The 16,539-nt window shown below is 42.2% G+C and overlaps 1 protein-coding gene across 1 annotated transcript in view; it reads left to right on the top strand.

Annotated features, from left to right (window-relative positions):
• LOC144797958 (extracellular calcium-sensing receptor-like) overlaps positions 1-14,824 on the top strand; it is a 92,467-nt gene extending 77,643 nt beyond the window's left edge. Inside the window, exon 5 of the mRNA XM_078668763.1 lies at positions 13,893-14,824. Within this exon, the coding sequence (XP_078524889.1) occupies positions 13,893-14,824 (932 nt within the window). The remainder of the gene's footprint in view (positions 1-13,892) is intronic.
• The last annotated feature ends 1,715 nt before the right edge of the window (positions 14,825-16,539 follow it).

Raw genomic sequence — 16,539 nt, forward strand, 5'->3', positions numbered from 1 at the left:
ACCAGCACACGCCGCTTGTGCATGCAGGAGGATGCGTGCATAGCTACATGTCCAGGGTCACTGTCAACACTGAGGTGACATGGTAATGTCCAGTAAAGGCAGCACACTGTGATGTTGCAGGGTCCGTGCGTATCATGCTAACACAATGACCACAGGGACACACTTGTTCAGATGCGGGTTTGGGGGGCGTTGGCGGTACTGAGGGGGTACATTGACTCTATGACACCTGTGGGTCTTCCGGTGTGGCTCTTGGCCGTGTTCTCTTTCATGCTGCAGGTAGTCATCCTGCTTAACACCAGCAGAGAGCTGGTGTAAAATCCCTGGTGCTAACGTGGCTCATCGCTGGAATTTGTTTCGCATTGCAGTTGTTGTGAAAGTTGTGATGTGATTTTTTTAGTGTGCAGAACAATAAACAAACTGTGCAGTGTATCCCATCAAGATCTAGTACCTGACAAACTATTCCCAATCAATATAAATACAATGAGATTTCTTCATTGATTTTGTGTGTACACTGTAAGTGCAGCCACTACCTCAGTGCAATTCAATACAGGATTTTAGTATTTAGAATAAATCGCAAAGGTGCACCACGTGTCTTTTTGAATAGGAACCGATAGTCTGCATTTCATTATCAGCACTTTAATGCAACTAAAGTTGAGATAAATTTAACACAGTATTCAGAAGTTGGTGCAAACTGCAGACATCATCAGTATTCCCCCGATAAGTGCCCCAAAATGTAACACTATGGTGGGTAGCAGCAAATAACAGTAAAAAGAACAAGAAAGAGTCACAAAGTAGTTAAGAAAACAGCCAAAAACATTATTAATTTTTTTTGTCAAACTTTTTTTTTAAACATAGATATATAAACGATGAACTTTTTTCAAACTTTAATTTTTTATTAACATATATATGTATAAACGATAAACTAATAAACAAAATTTAACAAAAATAATACAAAACAACACGACTTTAGATGTCGACGACAGAGCCTGCAAAATAAAGCACAAAATAAGGGTGTGTGTAATGCGCATATCAAAGGAGTGCGTGACAGAGAAACAGAGAAGGTAAAAAAAGGAAGAGAGAAAAAGAGAGGGAAGGAAAGAAAGGGGGGGAAGGAAGAGAGAGATAGAAGGAAAGGAATGAAGAGAGTGAGAGAGAGAGTGAGAGAGGGAGAGACAGGGAATTGAGAGAGAGAGAAAAAATATATATATACAGATTCTGTGTCCCATTCACGACCATCTTCCATCTAATTGGCGTAATTTCTCTATTTGGTAAGCCACTGTGTGTGCGGTTTGGGTAGCTTGGTGAGGTTCCTTGTCAGGTGGTCTAAACAAAAGCTACATGTAAAAAGCCTTTCCAGACATGTTCATTTGCTGTCTTGTTTGTCACTTTGTTTGTCCAAATTATTAATTCACACTTTTTCTGTGTTTCAACCCCCGGTTGTGTTTTGTGTAGATACTACTCGAGGCCCTGAAGAGAATCCTTAGGAAACAATTTGGATTCGAAACGCGTAGGCCCTTGGCCACTACATACCTGCGATAACGGCTTGGTTATCTAATTAATTTTTCCCATTCCGTTTGTACATTACGAAGAAACTTGTAAAAATTTAAAAACAATTGTTTGAAGAATGTACTTTTGAAAAAATCACTCTGACCACTTGTATAATAACTTTTGCTCGCAGATTGTGGCCTTTTTGTTCTTGTGTAAAGTAGAATCTGTATATATATATTTTTTAAAAAATTACAATGTATGCTTCTATAAATGGTGTGTAAGTGTGTTGAATGCCTGTGATATGGATGTAATAGTGAATGGTTGAAGGTAAATATTTTTTCTAATTGTATGTGTTCTTTCCTTATAAATTGGTGTTCTGATTATTTGAAAAAATAGAAATTGATCTTTTCTAAAAATATTAAAATAAAAAGCTATTAAATAGCAATTCCAGTTCCTGAATTCTTCTGTTCTGGACAATACATTGGTTGTTTAAATTATACAGATCAGCATTGGCATCGTATTTTTGTTTTTTGTTAATTAGGCTCAGCCTTGCTGATTAGAGCCCACCCGTAGTTGTTTTCTAGCTAGGCATCTGTATGAGGCATTTGTGAAAACATATCAGAGTTGTTTCTGTGATAGATACCCCTTTGACGCTCCCTCTTCCCACATTACCAACATACCCCCAACAACCTTCTTGGAGCCGGAAGTGTAACTGTGCGGTTGGACAAAGAAGAATCTTAGTCATGTATAGATTTATATATTAAAAAAATGATTTAAAGAAAAGAACAACAAAAAAGACTGAAGGGAGTCTGGTGCTATGGTCGCTGCCATGAAATTGAGGTAGCTGTCATTCAGGACTCAGGACACACTTATACATGTGAATTCGGCTTCTGTTAAAGAGGGTTGGTGGGGCTACGTGTCGCCGGCCTTGCTTATCGAAATATGCCTCACTGATCGAAGGGAGTGTGGTGCTGTGGTCGGTGCCACAGACTTGGGGTCACTGCCATTCAGGACACAGGACACAGTTACGGATGTGGGATCGGCTTGTGTTAAATAGGGTTAGTGGAACCAGAAGCATTGAGACTGTATGAGCCTGTGATTGTGCTTGGTGTGGACTGCCTCACTGGGAGCAGTGTGTGTTGCCTACTGGACTGCGTCATGTGGAATCAGGACTCTGTCTGAATTGTGAGCCCTGCTGACCATAGTGTAGGCCAGAGGAAGCGGTGAGCAAGGGCCCACAGCCACGTGCATACCTTGTTGGCTCCACTGGCCTGCGTACTGCAGGTTCAGTGGCACCACGTGTCTCCGGCCTTCCATAGGCAAATACCCCTCACTAATCGAAGGGATTGTGGTGCTGTGGTGGCTGTCACAAAGTTGAGGTTACTGCCATTCAGGACTCAGGACACAGTTACACATGTGGGATCGGCTTGTGTTAAAGAGGGTTATTGGGAGTACATGTTGCTGGCCTTGTATATCAAAATATGCCTCACTGATCGAAGGGAGTGTGGTGCTGTGGTCGTACCACGGACTTGGGGTCAGTGCCATTTAGGAGTCAGGACACAGTTACACATGTGGGATCGCCTTGTATTAAAGAGGGTTAGTGGGACTACGTGTCGCCGGCCTTGCATATCGAAATATGCCTCACTGATCGAAGGGAGTGTGGTGCTGTGGTCGTGCCACTGACTTGGGATCACTGCCATTCAGGACTCATGACACAGTTACACATGTGGGATTGGCATGTGTTAAAGAGGGTTAGTGGGCGTACTTGTCACCGTTCTTGCATATGGAAATATGCCTTACTGATCAGAGGGAATGTGGAGCTGTGGTCGGTGCCACAGACTTGGGGTCACTGCCATTCAGGACTCAGGACACAGTTACACATGTGGAATCGGCTTGTGTTAAAGAGGGTTAGTGGGACTACGTGTCGCCGGCCTTGCATATTGAAATATGCCTCACTGATCGAAGGGAGTGTGGTGCTGTGGTCGGTACCACGGACTTGGAGTCACTGCCATTCAGGACTCAGGACACAGTTACACATGTGGGATCGGCTTGTGTTAAAGAGGGTTAGTGGGACTATTTGTCGCTGGCTTTGCATATTGAAATATGCCTCACTGATCGAAGGGAGCCTGGTGCTGTGGTCGCTGCCACAAAGTTGGGGTCACTACCATTCAGGACTCAGGACACAGTTACACATGTGAGAGCGGCTCATGTTAAAGAGGGTTAGTGGGACTATGTTTCGCCAGCTTGCATAGTTGAGGTTCATGGCACCACGTGATATAAAACAAGTTCTTGAAGCAAGGATACTAAAAGGATATGGTGTAGATTTGAGAGAGATTATACTTATTTGGGATTTTACCAGAAACTACTTTAAATTTTGTTATTTCTTTTTGAAACTTCACATCACTATTATCTTACATCTCTTCTTCAACACGTATAGTTATCAAACTGTTATTTTCTGTACACTTCTCTTGTCTATGAAAGAAACATAAGTCTATATCTTCAAAAACTTGTTTTATATGATTTCTATTAAAAGTCCATTTTCGTTCCGCAGCAAGACCTAGACTTATCCAGATAATTCCTCTTGACTTTGAATATAAACTTGCAGATGTCTATTAATGCAAACATTCATAGGATCTAATTTCTTGATGTGAAAGCATCTTTAAGCTGAAGCTTCACAATATTTTGCTGTCTTCTCCTGTGAAACTTTTTCCACTTTTCATTCAATTCTGTCTTCTCAGACTTGGTAATATATGACGTGACATAGCGAGAAACAGCAATTCAGTTATCTGCAACATATTGTATGTCCATATTTGCATTCCACATCTTTTAATCACCGCATTATAATTATTAATGTACTTCGATTGTTCTGTTCTTTTCATATTATAAGTATTTTTCCATGATTTTCAAAAGATAGTATGCCTCACTGCTGACATAAAACTGTTCAGTCTTCCTTAAGAAAACTTATGGTGCAGTGAGTTAGTAGTACCTTTGGTGCTCAGCGTGTATGTAGCCTGCGATGATGTGTGGTTCAGGGGGGCCGCACTTGGACCAATGTCTTTTTTCTATTGAATTCTGTCTGGCTTATGCTGAACAGCATTAGTGGCACCACGTGTCGCCGGCTTTGCATATGGAAATATGCCTGACTGATCAAAGGGAGTCTGGTGCTGTGGTCGCTGCCACGGACTTGGGGTCATTGCCACACCGCAGCCCCGGGGACGCCATCCCCCAGGGCTTTTTAAATAAACCTGTGTTGGGGGGGCTTGAGCCCCCTCCACAAGCCCTGGGGACCACCACCCCCCCGGGGCTTTGAAAATGTTGGGAGGGTGGCCGCGCGGCCCCTCTCCTGGAGCCTTGTCGTGGCCCCGGGGACCACATCCCCAAAGGCCGGCTCCTGCAGTATCCCAGGTGCCCATCCCTGGGACACTTTAGTTTGCAATGGCAGGGCGGGAGCCTCGTGGCTCCTGCCCTGCCATAGCAAACTTGATACGCATTTTGAAAGAGAGAAACCTGCTCTCTCTTTCAAAATTCAAACCAAATTGCTTTTCCTCATGGGGAGCTGCATCTAAGCACCTCCCCATGTGGAAAAGCAATGCCGGCTCACGCAGGAGGCGGGGAGCCGTCTGGGACAGTGGGGGATTGGGGACCCCCCCCCCACGGTCCCCAATGAGGGGCCAGGCCCCAGGGATGGGGTCCCCGGGGCCATAAGTGGCCCAAAATATATATATATATATTTTTTTTTAAAGGCTGGTCTAGGGATGGGGTCCCTGGGGCCATAAGTGGCCTGAGGAGGGGGGCAACGCAGCACCCTCCTAAAGATTTAAAAAAAAATAAAGGCCATGCCCCGGGATGGGGTCCCTGGGACCGATTAAGGCCTTGGAAGGGGGGCCAAGAAGCCCCCCTTCCAAATTATTTTTTAAAATAGAAATAAAAAAGGGGTCAGGCCCTGGGAATGGGGTCCCCAGGGCCAAAAAAATAGGAAAAGAAGGGGGGCCACACAGTCTTCCTTCTTAAAAAAAAGGGGGGAAAAAACGGCATCGCGCAGAGGCCCAGCCCCTTTGCTGCAGCACTATGCACTATGCAAATGCGCCCCCTGGAGCGTTTGCAGATGGGGAACAAATTCCCCTTGAATACTGGGGGTCCCTGGGGCCAACTAGCCCACCAGGAACCTCCAGTATGCTCCAGGGGGCTGTGCTACAGAGAGGTGTTCTGAGGCCACGCTCCTTTTTACACCTCTCTGCAATGCAGCTCTGTGGTGCTTAATGGAGGTAGCTGGTGGGCTAGTTGCACCCCAGAGACTCTCAGGATTCAAGGGGAGTTAATTCCCCAACTTAAAAGGCGCCACGGGGTGCGTTTGCACATGGAGCTGCGTTGCAGAGTGTTGTAAAAAAGGGGGTGGCATCTGAACACCTCTCTGCAATGCAGCTCTCTGTTGCCTCCATGAGGTACCTGGTGGGCTAGTTGGGCCCTAGGGACCCTCAGGATTGAGGAGGAAATATTTTTCCATCTTAAAACGCGTCACAGGGCGTTTTTGCAGACCTGTCACCTCAGGCCCTCCCCCTTCCTTCACCATTGTGCAAACGCGCCCTGTGGTGCATTTTAAGTTGAGGAATTAATTCCTCTTTAATCCTGAGGGTCCCTGGGGGCTAACTAGCCCACCAGGTACCTCCAGTATGTGCCAGGGAGCTGCATTGCAGAGAGGTGTTCAGAGGCCATGCCCCTTTTTGCACCTCTCTGCCACGCAGCTCTGTGGCACTTACTAGAGGTACCTAGTGGACTAGTTTGACCCTCAGGATTCAAGGGGACTTAATCTCCCAACTTTAAACAGACACAGGGCGCGTTTATACAGGGGCGAAGGGAAGGGACGGGGCCTGAGGTGACATGTGCAAACACGCCGTGTGGTGTGTTTTAAATTGGGGAAATAATTCCCCTTCAACCCTGAGAGCCCCTGTGGGCAAACTAGCCCACCAGGTGCTTCTAATAAGCGCCATTGTGCTGCATTGCAGAGAGGTGGTCCAGGCTGTACTTCTTTTTACACTTCTCTGCAAAGGCGCTTACTGGAGGTACCTAGTGGGATACTTTGACCCTAGGGACCTTCAGCATTCAAGGGGACTTAATCTCCCAACTTAAAATGGACACAGGTAATGTTTACATAATGGAGAAGGGAGGGGTGCGGGGCCTGATGTGACGTGTGCAAACACGCCCTGCAGCGCGTTTTAAGTTGGGGAAATAATTCCCCTTCAATTCTGCGGTCCACTGGGGATTAACTAGCCACCAGATGTTTCCAGTAAGCACCACTGAGCTGTGTTGCAGAGAAGTGGTCCAGGCCGTACCCCTTTTTATACCTCTATGCAACGCAGCTCTGTGGCACTTACTGGAGGTACCTAGCGGCCACAGGTCGCGTTTACATAGTGGTGAAGGGAGGGGGCCTGAGGTGACGGTGTAAACACGCCCTGTGGAGCGTTTTAAGTTGGGGAAATAATTCCCCTTTAATCCAGAGGGCCCCTGGGGGCCAACTAGCCCACCAGCTGCTTCCAGTAAGTGCCACTGCGCTGCGTTGTAGAGAGGTGGTCCAGGCCGTGGCCCTTTTTCACCTCTCTGCAACGCAGCTCTGTGGCGCTAACTGGAGATGCCTGTGGGCTACTTGTACCCAAGGGACACACAGGATTCAAGGGGACTTTATCCACCAAATTAAAACGGCCTCAGGGCTTGTTTGCACATGGCAGTTCAGCCCCCCCTCCCTTCACCAGTGTGCAAACTCGCCCTGTTGCGGGTTTTAAGAGGTAGTTTTGATCCCCCTGCCCTATTATATACTTGGGGCTTACAGAGGAGGTCCTGCTAATAACAGGGGTTACCCAACGCATAGTGTTCCCTAGTGTATGTAGGTGTTTTAACTGTATTCTAAGTGTCTTTTAGCATATAACTGGCTCTAGGACTGGTTAGTCAGAGTCAGTTACCACCATTACCGATCTGAAAAAGTTGAGGGTACAGGATGATTTTGCAACAGGGCCTCTTTCTGCTCCTCTGTTTGTTCTTTATGCATGTCTTCCTTCTTCCTGCACTTTTCTTTGTCTTTGAGGACTTCTGTTGCTTCTTTCTGCATTTCTTTTTCTTCTTTCTGTGTGTTTTTCATCTTTCTTTACATGTCCTACCTCTGTAGGCATAGTTAGAAACTAGCATTTAAATAACCCTTGAAAACAACTGAAAAAAACATAGGTTTCAGGCATGTTATAGTTACAAATTATGATTTAAAAAACCTTTGAAATTCACTGAAAAAACCATAGATTTTAGGCACATTATAGTTAGGAATTATCATTTAAAAAAACCTTAGAAATTCACTGAAAAAACATAGGTTTCAGGGGCGTTATAGTTAGCTGGACATTTCACTCATACAAAACCATTGAAATTCCCCTGTTATAGTTTGTTAAGCTAACTATAACTTGCGCGCCCGCAATGCACTGCTAATGACGCCACAAATTACATCACTCATGACATGGTCAGTGACATCACTCATGACATTATTATTATTATTATTATTAAAACTTGTATAGCGCACAGCTACCCTAAGGCATCCCGGCGCTATGAACAGTGCATCAACCGTAAGACCATGAGATAGTAGTATCGACTCACACGGGGAACAGATGTGTTTTCAAACCCCTGCGAAAGCGCAGGGTGCAGGTCTCAGCACGAAGTTTTAGGGGCAGAGAGTTCCAGAGCGTTGCTGTGTGCACAGAGAATCGTCTCCCGCCCGTGCGTGATCTTTTTACTCTCGGGACATGGAGCAAACACCTCTGGTCAGACCTCAGCGCTCTGTTAGCTTTGTAAGGCACAACCAAATTCCTCAGGATAGGAGGTCCACTGCCCTGAAGAATTTTGTGTGCGATGGATAGTGCCTTAAACTTCACTCTCTCCCGCACTGGTAACCAGTGCAGGGCCTTAAGAGCAGGTCTGGCAGATTCTGTTCTGGGGATGCCCATAAGAAGTCTGGCCGCCGCGTTTTGCACCTGCTGAAGTTTGTTAAAAGTAGATTCAGGGGCGCCCAGAAACAGACCATTGCTGTAGTCTCAAATGACATCACTGATGACAGCACTGATGACATCATCCTTGTGATAGAGTGGCAGACCTCCTCTCACACTAATATACCCTTTGATACACACACTCAAAAATAGAAACTAACATTTTAAAAAAATGGAAAAACCAATACCAGTTACAACACACCTATTTAGTAATTCCAAGATCTACACACACATCCACTCAATCACCAATAGTTCTATACAGTCACTCATACATGTACACACTCATCATATGTACTCATACATCTATACATCCTATTACACACTGACACTCATCCATAGAGTTATTCACACACATAGTCACATATGCAAAGAAAGTATCAAACTTCCATTTACTTGCAAATGCATTTATACACACACCACCACACTTACTTCTACAGAAACATACACATACTGACTCTCTTAAACAATCTCTTATAGAAACACATACTTATTTATACAGGAACTCTTTAAATCTCTCACTCTCACATATACTCACTTATATACACTAATACTCACATATACTAGTTTAAAACATATGTAGTTACTTATAAAGATACTATTGAGACAGTCATTCACTCACTAACACACCCATACACACACTCATCCACCCATAAAGACCTGCACAGATGCTGTCTTCTACACATACAAACAGTGAGTCACTCATTCATGCATCTATGCACTAAGTAATACCCTCCACCGAACCCTACAGACACTCAGACACTCATACAGATACTCATAAAACCAACTAATAATCCATATAGACACTCATGTAGCTACTCACCAACCCATGCAGCCACTTATAGACAAAGTGAGAGACTGATACAGATATTTACATATTTAAACATTACTCACTCACCCATGTATTTACTAAGATACATTTAATCAATCATACAATCAATTTTTCAGGAAAAATCATCCATTTAGACACGTATATACCCATTTATTCTTCCATCGACCTTTAGATATATATATATATAAAAATTATTTCTTTTTCAGAAAAACACACATTCACAGGATGATGTCATCAGTGATGTCATTTGAGATGTCATTAGTGATGTCATGAGTGATGTCACTGACCATGTCATGAGTGATGTAATATGTGACGTCATCAGCAGTGCATTGCGGGCGCATGAGTTATAGTTAGCAGTTAGTTGAACTAACTATAACGGGGGAATTTCAATGGTTTTGTATGAGTGAAATGTCCAGCTAACTATAACACCCCTGAAACCTATATTTTTTCAGTGAATATATATATATATATTTCACTCCTCCCACAGAAGCATCTTGTAAAAGTGTGTCTCAGGTCTGCCATTGCAGAGCCTGTGTGCAGTCTGATACTGCCATGTTGACTGGGCAAGTACACCCACTTGCCAGTCGCTAAACCGTCCCTTTTCATCATATCAGATACCCCTATGGTAGGCCCAAGGCCCAAGTAAGTAAAAGGTAGGACAAGCCCTGATGTGCGTGGCATGTCCTAATAGTTAATTACAGCCATTTTCGTTTCTTGCTATTGCAAGGCTACCTATTCCCCATAGGCCAGAATGGGCAGTTTGATTATTACATCTTATAATCCTAAGTGCCTCAGGAAACTAGGGAGACATTCGAGTTTAGTATGCCTGAACTGAGAATGATAAAATGCATCTATTAGTGAAGTTGATTTTAACATTCTGTGTTTGAAAATACCAATTTCAGAAAGTAGGTATTTTCTTGTCTAACTATCTGCCTGCCTGCCCGCCTTTGGAATGAACTTCCCCGGAATCTCAGACAAACGGACTCCTTGATAGAGTTCCGTAAGAGCTTAAAACCTGGCTCTTTCCCTAAAGCTTAATCTCCTATCTATTAAGGCCCGACTTTTTCCACTCTGGTCACTTTCTACAGTTGGAAGCGCCAGGATACCCGTAGGGTGACAGTATGCGCTATATAAGTACTAAATCATCATTATCATCATCATCATACTTAAGTCTCTGGTTAACATCACTTTGAGTGACTGCATTTTGCTCTTTCACAAGGTGCACATCCACACACATAGAGTTCCCTTTAATGCAAGTGTTGCCTGATGTGATAATAGGATGCATATGAAGTGAGCACTGGACAGTTTTACATTTTTTCTTTATCATTTCCTGTCTCCTTCAAATTCTGTTATAAATTGCATTCAAAGTGACTGCTGCTATTTCACAACATACCATATTGTTTTCCAGGACTCAGTTTCACCAGGGGTTCTTTGATAAACTCTACCTAATAAGAAGCCCAAACTTTATGGTGTTTATTTTGCAGCACACTTGTAACAATTGTATTTAAACATGGGTGGGGTGAAATTTGGGTTTTAGTGTGCACATTTTTATACAGTGAACCCTCTTTCCTTTTTTCTGTCCATCTTCTTTCCAAATTCCTTTCTTTCATTTGCGTTGTTATTTTTCTTTCTTTTTTCTATCCCCTTTGCTATCTTTTCCCTTGTTTCTTTTTACTTTCTTTCATTTCTTTTCTTTTTTTGTAATTTGTTGTCTTTCCTTCTATGTTTTCTTCTTTCTTTCTTTCCTTCTTTTTACATGTTTGCCTTCTACCCTTTTTCTATTCTTTTCTGCTTTCTTTTTTACCTTCTTTTAATCTTTTTCTTTATTTTTCTTCCTTGTTTGTCTGCTTTCCTTTTATTTTATTTCCCTATTTTCTTTCTTTCTTTCCTTCTTTCCTTCTTTCTGGCTTACCTCCTTTCTTTTTTTTTGCCTTCTTTCATTCTTGCCCTCTTTCTTGCCTACTCCTTTTTATTTCCTTCGTGTTAATTTTTAGCCTTTCTTTTTTCCTTTTTTCCTCAATTTATTTTATGCCTTCATTCATTTTTCTTTCCTTTCCTTTTTTGCATCTTTATTTCTTGCCTTCTTTACTTTTTTTTATCTTTCCTTACTTTTTTCTTTCTTTTTTAACTTCATTCCTTCATTCTTTCTTTCTTTCTTTGTCTTCTTTTCTTTTCTTTCCTTCCTTCTTTGCCTTTTTTCTTTGACATTTCTTTTTGCATTCTTTCCTTTTTTCTTTCTCCTCTCCTTTTTTGTTTTGCCTTCTTTCTTTCCTTCTTTTTTATTTTTTCCTTCTTCCTTTTTGCTCGCTTCCTTCTTTAATTATATATCTTCTTTTCTTTTTCTTTCCTTATTCCCTTTCTGTTTGCTTTCTTTCCTTTTTATTTCTTCCTTTACTCATTTTGCTGTGCTTTCTTTCATTCTTCCTTTTTTTATTTTATCATTTTCCTTTTTCGCCTTTCTTGGTTTTTCGTTCCTTCTTTCTTTTTTATCTTCCGTTATTTCATTCCTACCTCCTTTCTTTCTTTTCGCCTGTTTTATTACTTCAGTTCCCTTCTTTTCTTCCTTCTTTGTTGCCTTCTTTCCTTTTTTCTGTCTGTTTTGCACCCTTTAACTTATTTCTTTCCCTCTTTTTTGTCTTCTGTATTATTTTTCTTTCCTTCTTTCTTTCTTGTTATTTGTGTTTTTTCCGCCCTTTTTTTCCCTTCTTTCCGCTTTCATCTTTTCTTCCTTTTTGACTTCCTTCTTTCCCTACTTTCCTCCTTCCCATTTTTCTTTCTTTTTTGCCATCCTTCCTTCTTTTTTGGCTGCCTTTCTTAATTTTTTGTTTTCCTTTCTGCCTTTTTGACTCTTTCTTCCATACTTGCATGCATTGTTAGCCCACTTCAGCCATTTCCTGACTTCATATGAGTTATGGCATGCTTCCCTTTCATAAGTAGAACACCCACACCCAAAGTAGTTCCCTTCAGCGCCAGGTGTACCATTGTAATGTATACTTTTTTAAGACCAGAAAACACTTTTGTTTCTAGACATTTTTTTTAGATTCAATGAGGACCCAGCAGCTTCCTGAAAAATTCAGTTTTGCAAAAAAGTACGACAAGCACAAAAAAAAAATCCAAATGGTTATGCCAGATCTATTGGCTTTGCTAATGGTTTTTCTATCACACATAGAAAAAAAAATACGTTTCAGGGTTGTTTTTATGCAGGAAAGTGTCCTTTCGAACACAAAAACAATCCAGTCACCCTCGCCTCATGAAGCAAGCGTGCCTGCAATGGAACTAGGCTGCACACAGTGTGTCTGCGTAAGCAGCTACCAGAAGTGAGCTATATTTTAGTAAAAATGGCACATTTCTGCTCTCTCCGTTTTACAAAACACTGTGCAGTAAGTTCCCTGCCGCGTTGCAGTGGCATGAAAGATTAGTAAATCCACAGCTTTTTAGCTCACTCTCTCTGCCGTGCCTGCCAGTAGAGGACATGACAGTAACATAGAGTGTTTTCATTAAAGTTTACCCCTAAAGAGCTACTGCCAAGCTGCCAAGCGAATATCAATGAAATGTCTTTCAAAGAATGGGATACATGAGTTTTCAGGAGTCTCTCTAGCCATGTGCCTTTCTGAACCTAACCTCTAAAACTTCTCTGTGACATTTTTCACACCCCTGTAGACAAGCATGCAGACCCCAGACTCATCTGTTTCTGACCCATGGAGGTCAGAGTTCAGTCATATGTCTTCCTAATCATTACGTACGACCACCAGTCTCATGTCTTTCTAAACTTCAAAGGTAAGTCGTCTTACCTAGTAAAGGTCACCCTCTAGTGACTCACTGTCCTCACTATTAACTGCGAAACTGTTGCCTAATAGCTTCCTGTAGAATGGGAGCCTCACCTTTCATGTAGTCTTAATAAAAGGGAACCTCCACTTTCATGTTGTAATGAGAGGTGAATACCCAGTCTTACATCTTTTTTTACTATGAAGGTTGAACCTATTATTTTATAACTTTATACACATTAATTGTGAAACCTCCACAAACCCAAAAGACTAGCCTCTGGTGGCTTTCCTCTCTGGCAATGACAGATACATGTCCACCTTCATGTCTTTTAAACTATTAAAGGTGAGCCCAGAATCTTATGTGTTTCTGAACTCTAAAAGTGAGCTTTCTCTCAGAAGTCTTTCTTATACCTCAAAGTGACCTTTCGGTCTCATGTTTTCTTCATGACTGAATTTGAGCCCACAGGCTGTGGTCTGTGTGACCCTGCACTTTCCTATTTCCCTACCTATTAAAGGGGTGTCTGGAGTCTAATGCCTTCCTATTAAATGTTGCCCTCTATTATCACCTGACCCACCTATTTTATGTTTTTTTTAATGGCCGTCTCAGAATCTCACAACTTCATTACCTTTTTAGGAGGACCTTCTGTTTCCTGATTTCATAGCCATTAAAAGTGATAACAGGTGTATAAAATCTAAGGAAGCTACCACAAAAATTAAAAAGTCATTTGATGTATATGCTCAGAATACATTTAATTTCTCAAATGCAATTAAACCAAAAATGCCTTATTTTTGTTTCAGATTCAAGTACTTGCTTGCAGTGTTCCAGTGACGAATGGCCCAATTACCAGAGAACAGCATGTGTACCGAAAACAATTGAATTCCTTTCTTTTCAGAAACCCCTGGGGACCACACTGGCTGGGGTTGCAATGATCTCCTTCACCTTCACAGCTTGTGTTATGTGCATCTTTTTCAAACACCGTCGCACTCCGATAGTAAAAGCCAACAACCGGGGTCTCAGTTACCTTCTCCTGGGAGCACTTATGATGAGCTTCCTCTGCTCTTTTCTCTTCTTAGGAGAACCTCAGAGAATAACCTGCCTTCTCCGGCAAACCTCCTTTGGCATCATATTTGTCCTCTGTTTATCATGCTTATTGGCCAAAACCATCTTGGTGGTCATTGCCTTTAATGCTACAAAGCCTGGCAGTAACATGAGGAGGTGGCTGAACCCGTGTGTTCCTGTGGTTATAGTTTCTGGTTGCACATTTCTTCAAGTCCTCATCTCAGCCACCTGGTTAGTGCTCTGTCCACCATTTCCAGAAAAGAACATGTCAATAAGAATTGGAACAATTGTTTTACATTGCAATGAATGCTCTGAGATTGCCCTCTGGGGCCTGCTGGGATACATGGTGGTGTTGGCTGCTGCCTGTTTTCTTGTAGCATTCCTGGTCCGTAATTTGCCCGACAGCTTTAATGAGGCCAAGTGGATCACATTCAGCATGCTTGTCTTCCTCAGTGTGTGGTTGACATTTGTGCCAAGTTATCTGAGCACCGAAGGCAAGTATGTGGATGCTATGGAGGTTTTTGGGATCCTCACCTCTAGTGCTGGTATACTTGTTTGTATATTCATCCCAAAATGTTACATCATATTGACAAAACCCGAACTGAACACAAGGCAACTGCTAATGAGAAAAGAAACATTGAGGAACCGATTAATCACCCTCAAAAACTGAGCATAAGTATTTGTTTGTCAATGGGTTACCTACTTCAGTAACACTTTGCCGTGTTTACCATCATTACCAGCAAAGCCATAACCAGACATTCACCAGATGTTATTCAGACTGAGATAATGAGACAAGCATACACTATGTTACCATCATGAACATCATTTTGGCGAAAGAGTCATTATTGTGAAGAAAATACCTTATTTTTCATGATATGCACACACCTCTAATGTTCACAGAAAACATAAAATGCTCTGGAAAGGTAGTTCTTAGGCCTTGGCGAAATTTCAAATATCAAACACACAAAATGTAATAGGAGGAATGTTTGGAATTGTCTAATCACTGGCAATCGCTTGGGATATCATTCCAACCCATCATACTCTTGTCCACAATGCCAGCTCAGTTTGGACCCAGCTTTATGCAAATCATTCTTGATCCTACCCCGATATGAATAGTTCAGCATGAACTGCCTCACCATGTCCTCCCTGAAGAAGAACACAAGCAACCAATGACCAGAATCCTCCTAAGGATGGCAAGTGTAGCTTGGTTCCAGTGGCACAGTGAGCAAGAGACCCACATGGGAGCATGCCCTTGCCATTTAGGACCGCACATCAAAGACACAAAAGATGATGGGAAGAGTGCCTACCACTGGCAATCTCTTGGGTAGTATTTCAGCTCATTGTTCTTCACCCTGCTCCAACAGAAACAGTATAGCTGAACTGCCAGGCAAGGTGTCAGCGATGTCCATTTCTCAGAGCTTACACCAAGATCTTTGGGGTCCACCTACTGGCACCACCAACTCCGATTGCCTTGGGATTGGAGTAGCAAGGAGAGGGAAAGGGTGTTGGAGGAAACAACAATTGGAAGAGAGGTCCAAAAGCAAAGAATTAAATGTTTAAAATCTTCAGCGCTTAAATTTCCTTTCTCTATTACTAATTAAGTTGAATATAAATATTAACCTGTTCCTTTGGGGAGTTTTGGGGGTTAATATGACGTCAGGAGAATTCCCAGTGTCTCCTGAGTAGCTGCTGTGGTATCAAAACAAAATTATGATTTCTTACTTTTCATCAAAACACTCTTTTTTCATCAAGTGATTTATGTCTTTAAGTCTTTTAAAACAGGAACATACCAAGTTGTTTGACTTTGACTCTACCTGTCTCTCTCCATAGAATAGGAAGCTGGACAGGGTTCCATCTCTCTAGTTCTAGAGAGAAAATATTGGAGCTACTATTACATCAAAGGAATCATATATTTAATCTTTACCTTTGTTTTCAGCTTTTACCTTTGAGTTCACAGTTTGTTTAGTCCTTGAATTCCTTAAAAACTTGGAGGTTTATTCTCAAGCCCCTTGCGTCGCCAGTGTGTCACTTTTAACATGGGAAAAAAGTGATGCATGACCAGCGCAAGGGGCTTGTAAATATGCCCCTTGCTTTATACGTTTCATCAAGATTTTGGAATATTGTTTACATTGAAATTGGTCTTTCCAAAATAGTCAAATAGCCAATTAGTGCCTTACTGTTTGAGACCTGACTGGTCTCCTAGACTCATTGTAATCTGCTCTGCAGAATCCAGATGGATGCTACTGAAGGTTCAACAAAAAAGTACAACAGCAAAGGAGCCCTGAGGTGACTTTGCCTTGGAAGCGCTCCAGAACCAAGAGACGAATGACCACAAGATCAAAAGACATTCTTTGCTCCAGGCTTCAGAATAGTGAGCATGTGTGC

Source organism: Lissotriton helveticus, chromosome 12 (genome assembly GCF_964261635.1).
Source record: "Lissotriton helveticus chromosome 12, aLisHel1.1, whole genome shotgun sequence".
NCBI classification, from domain to species: domain Eukaryota; kingdom Metazoa; phylum Chordata; class Amphibia; order Caudata; family Salamandridae; genus Lissotriton; species Lissotriton helveticus.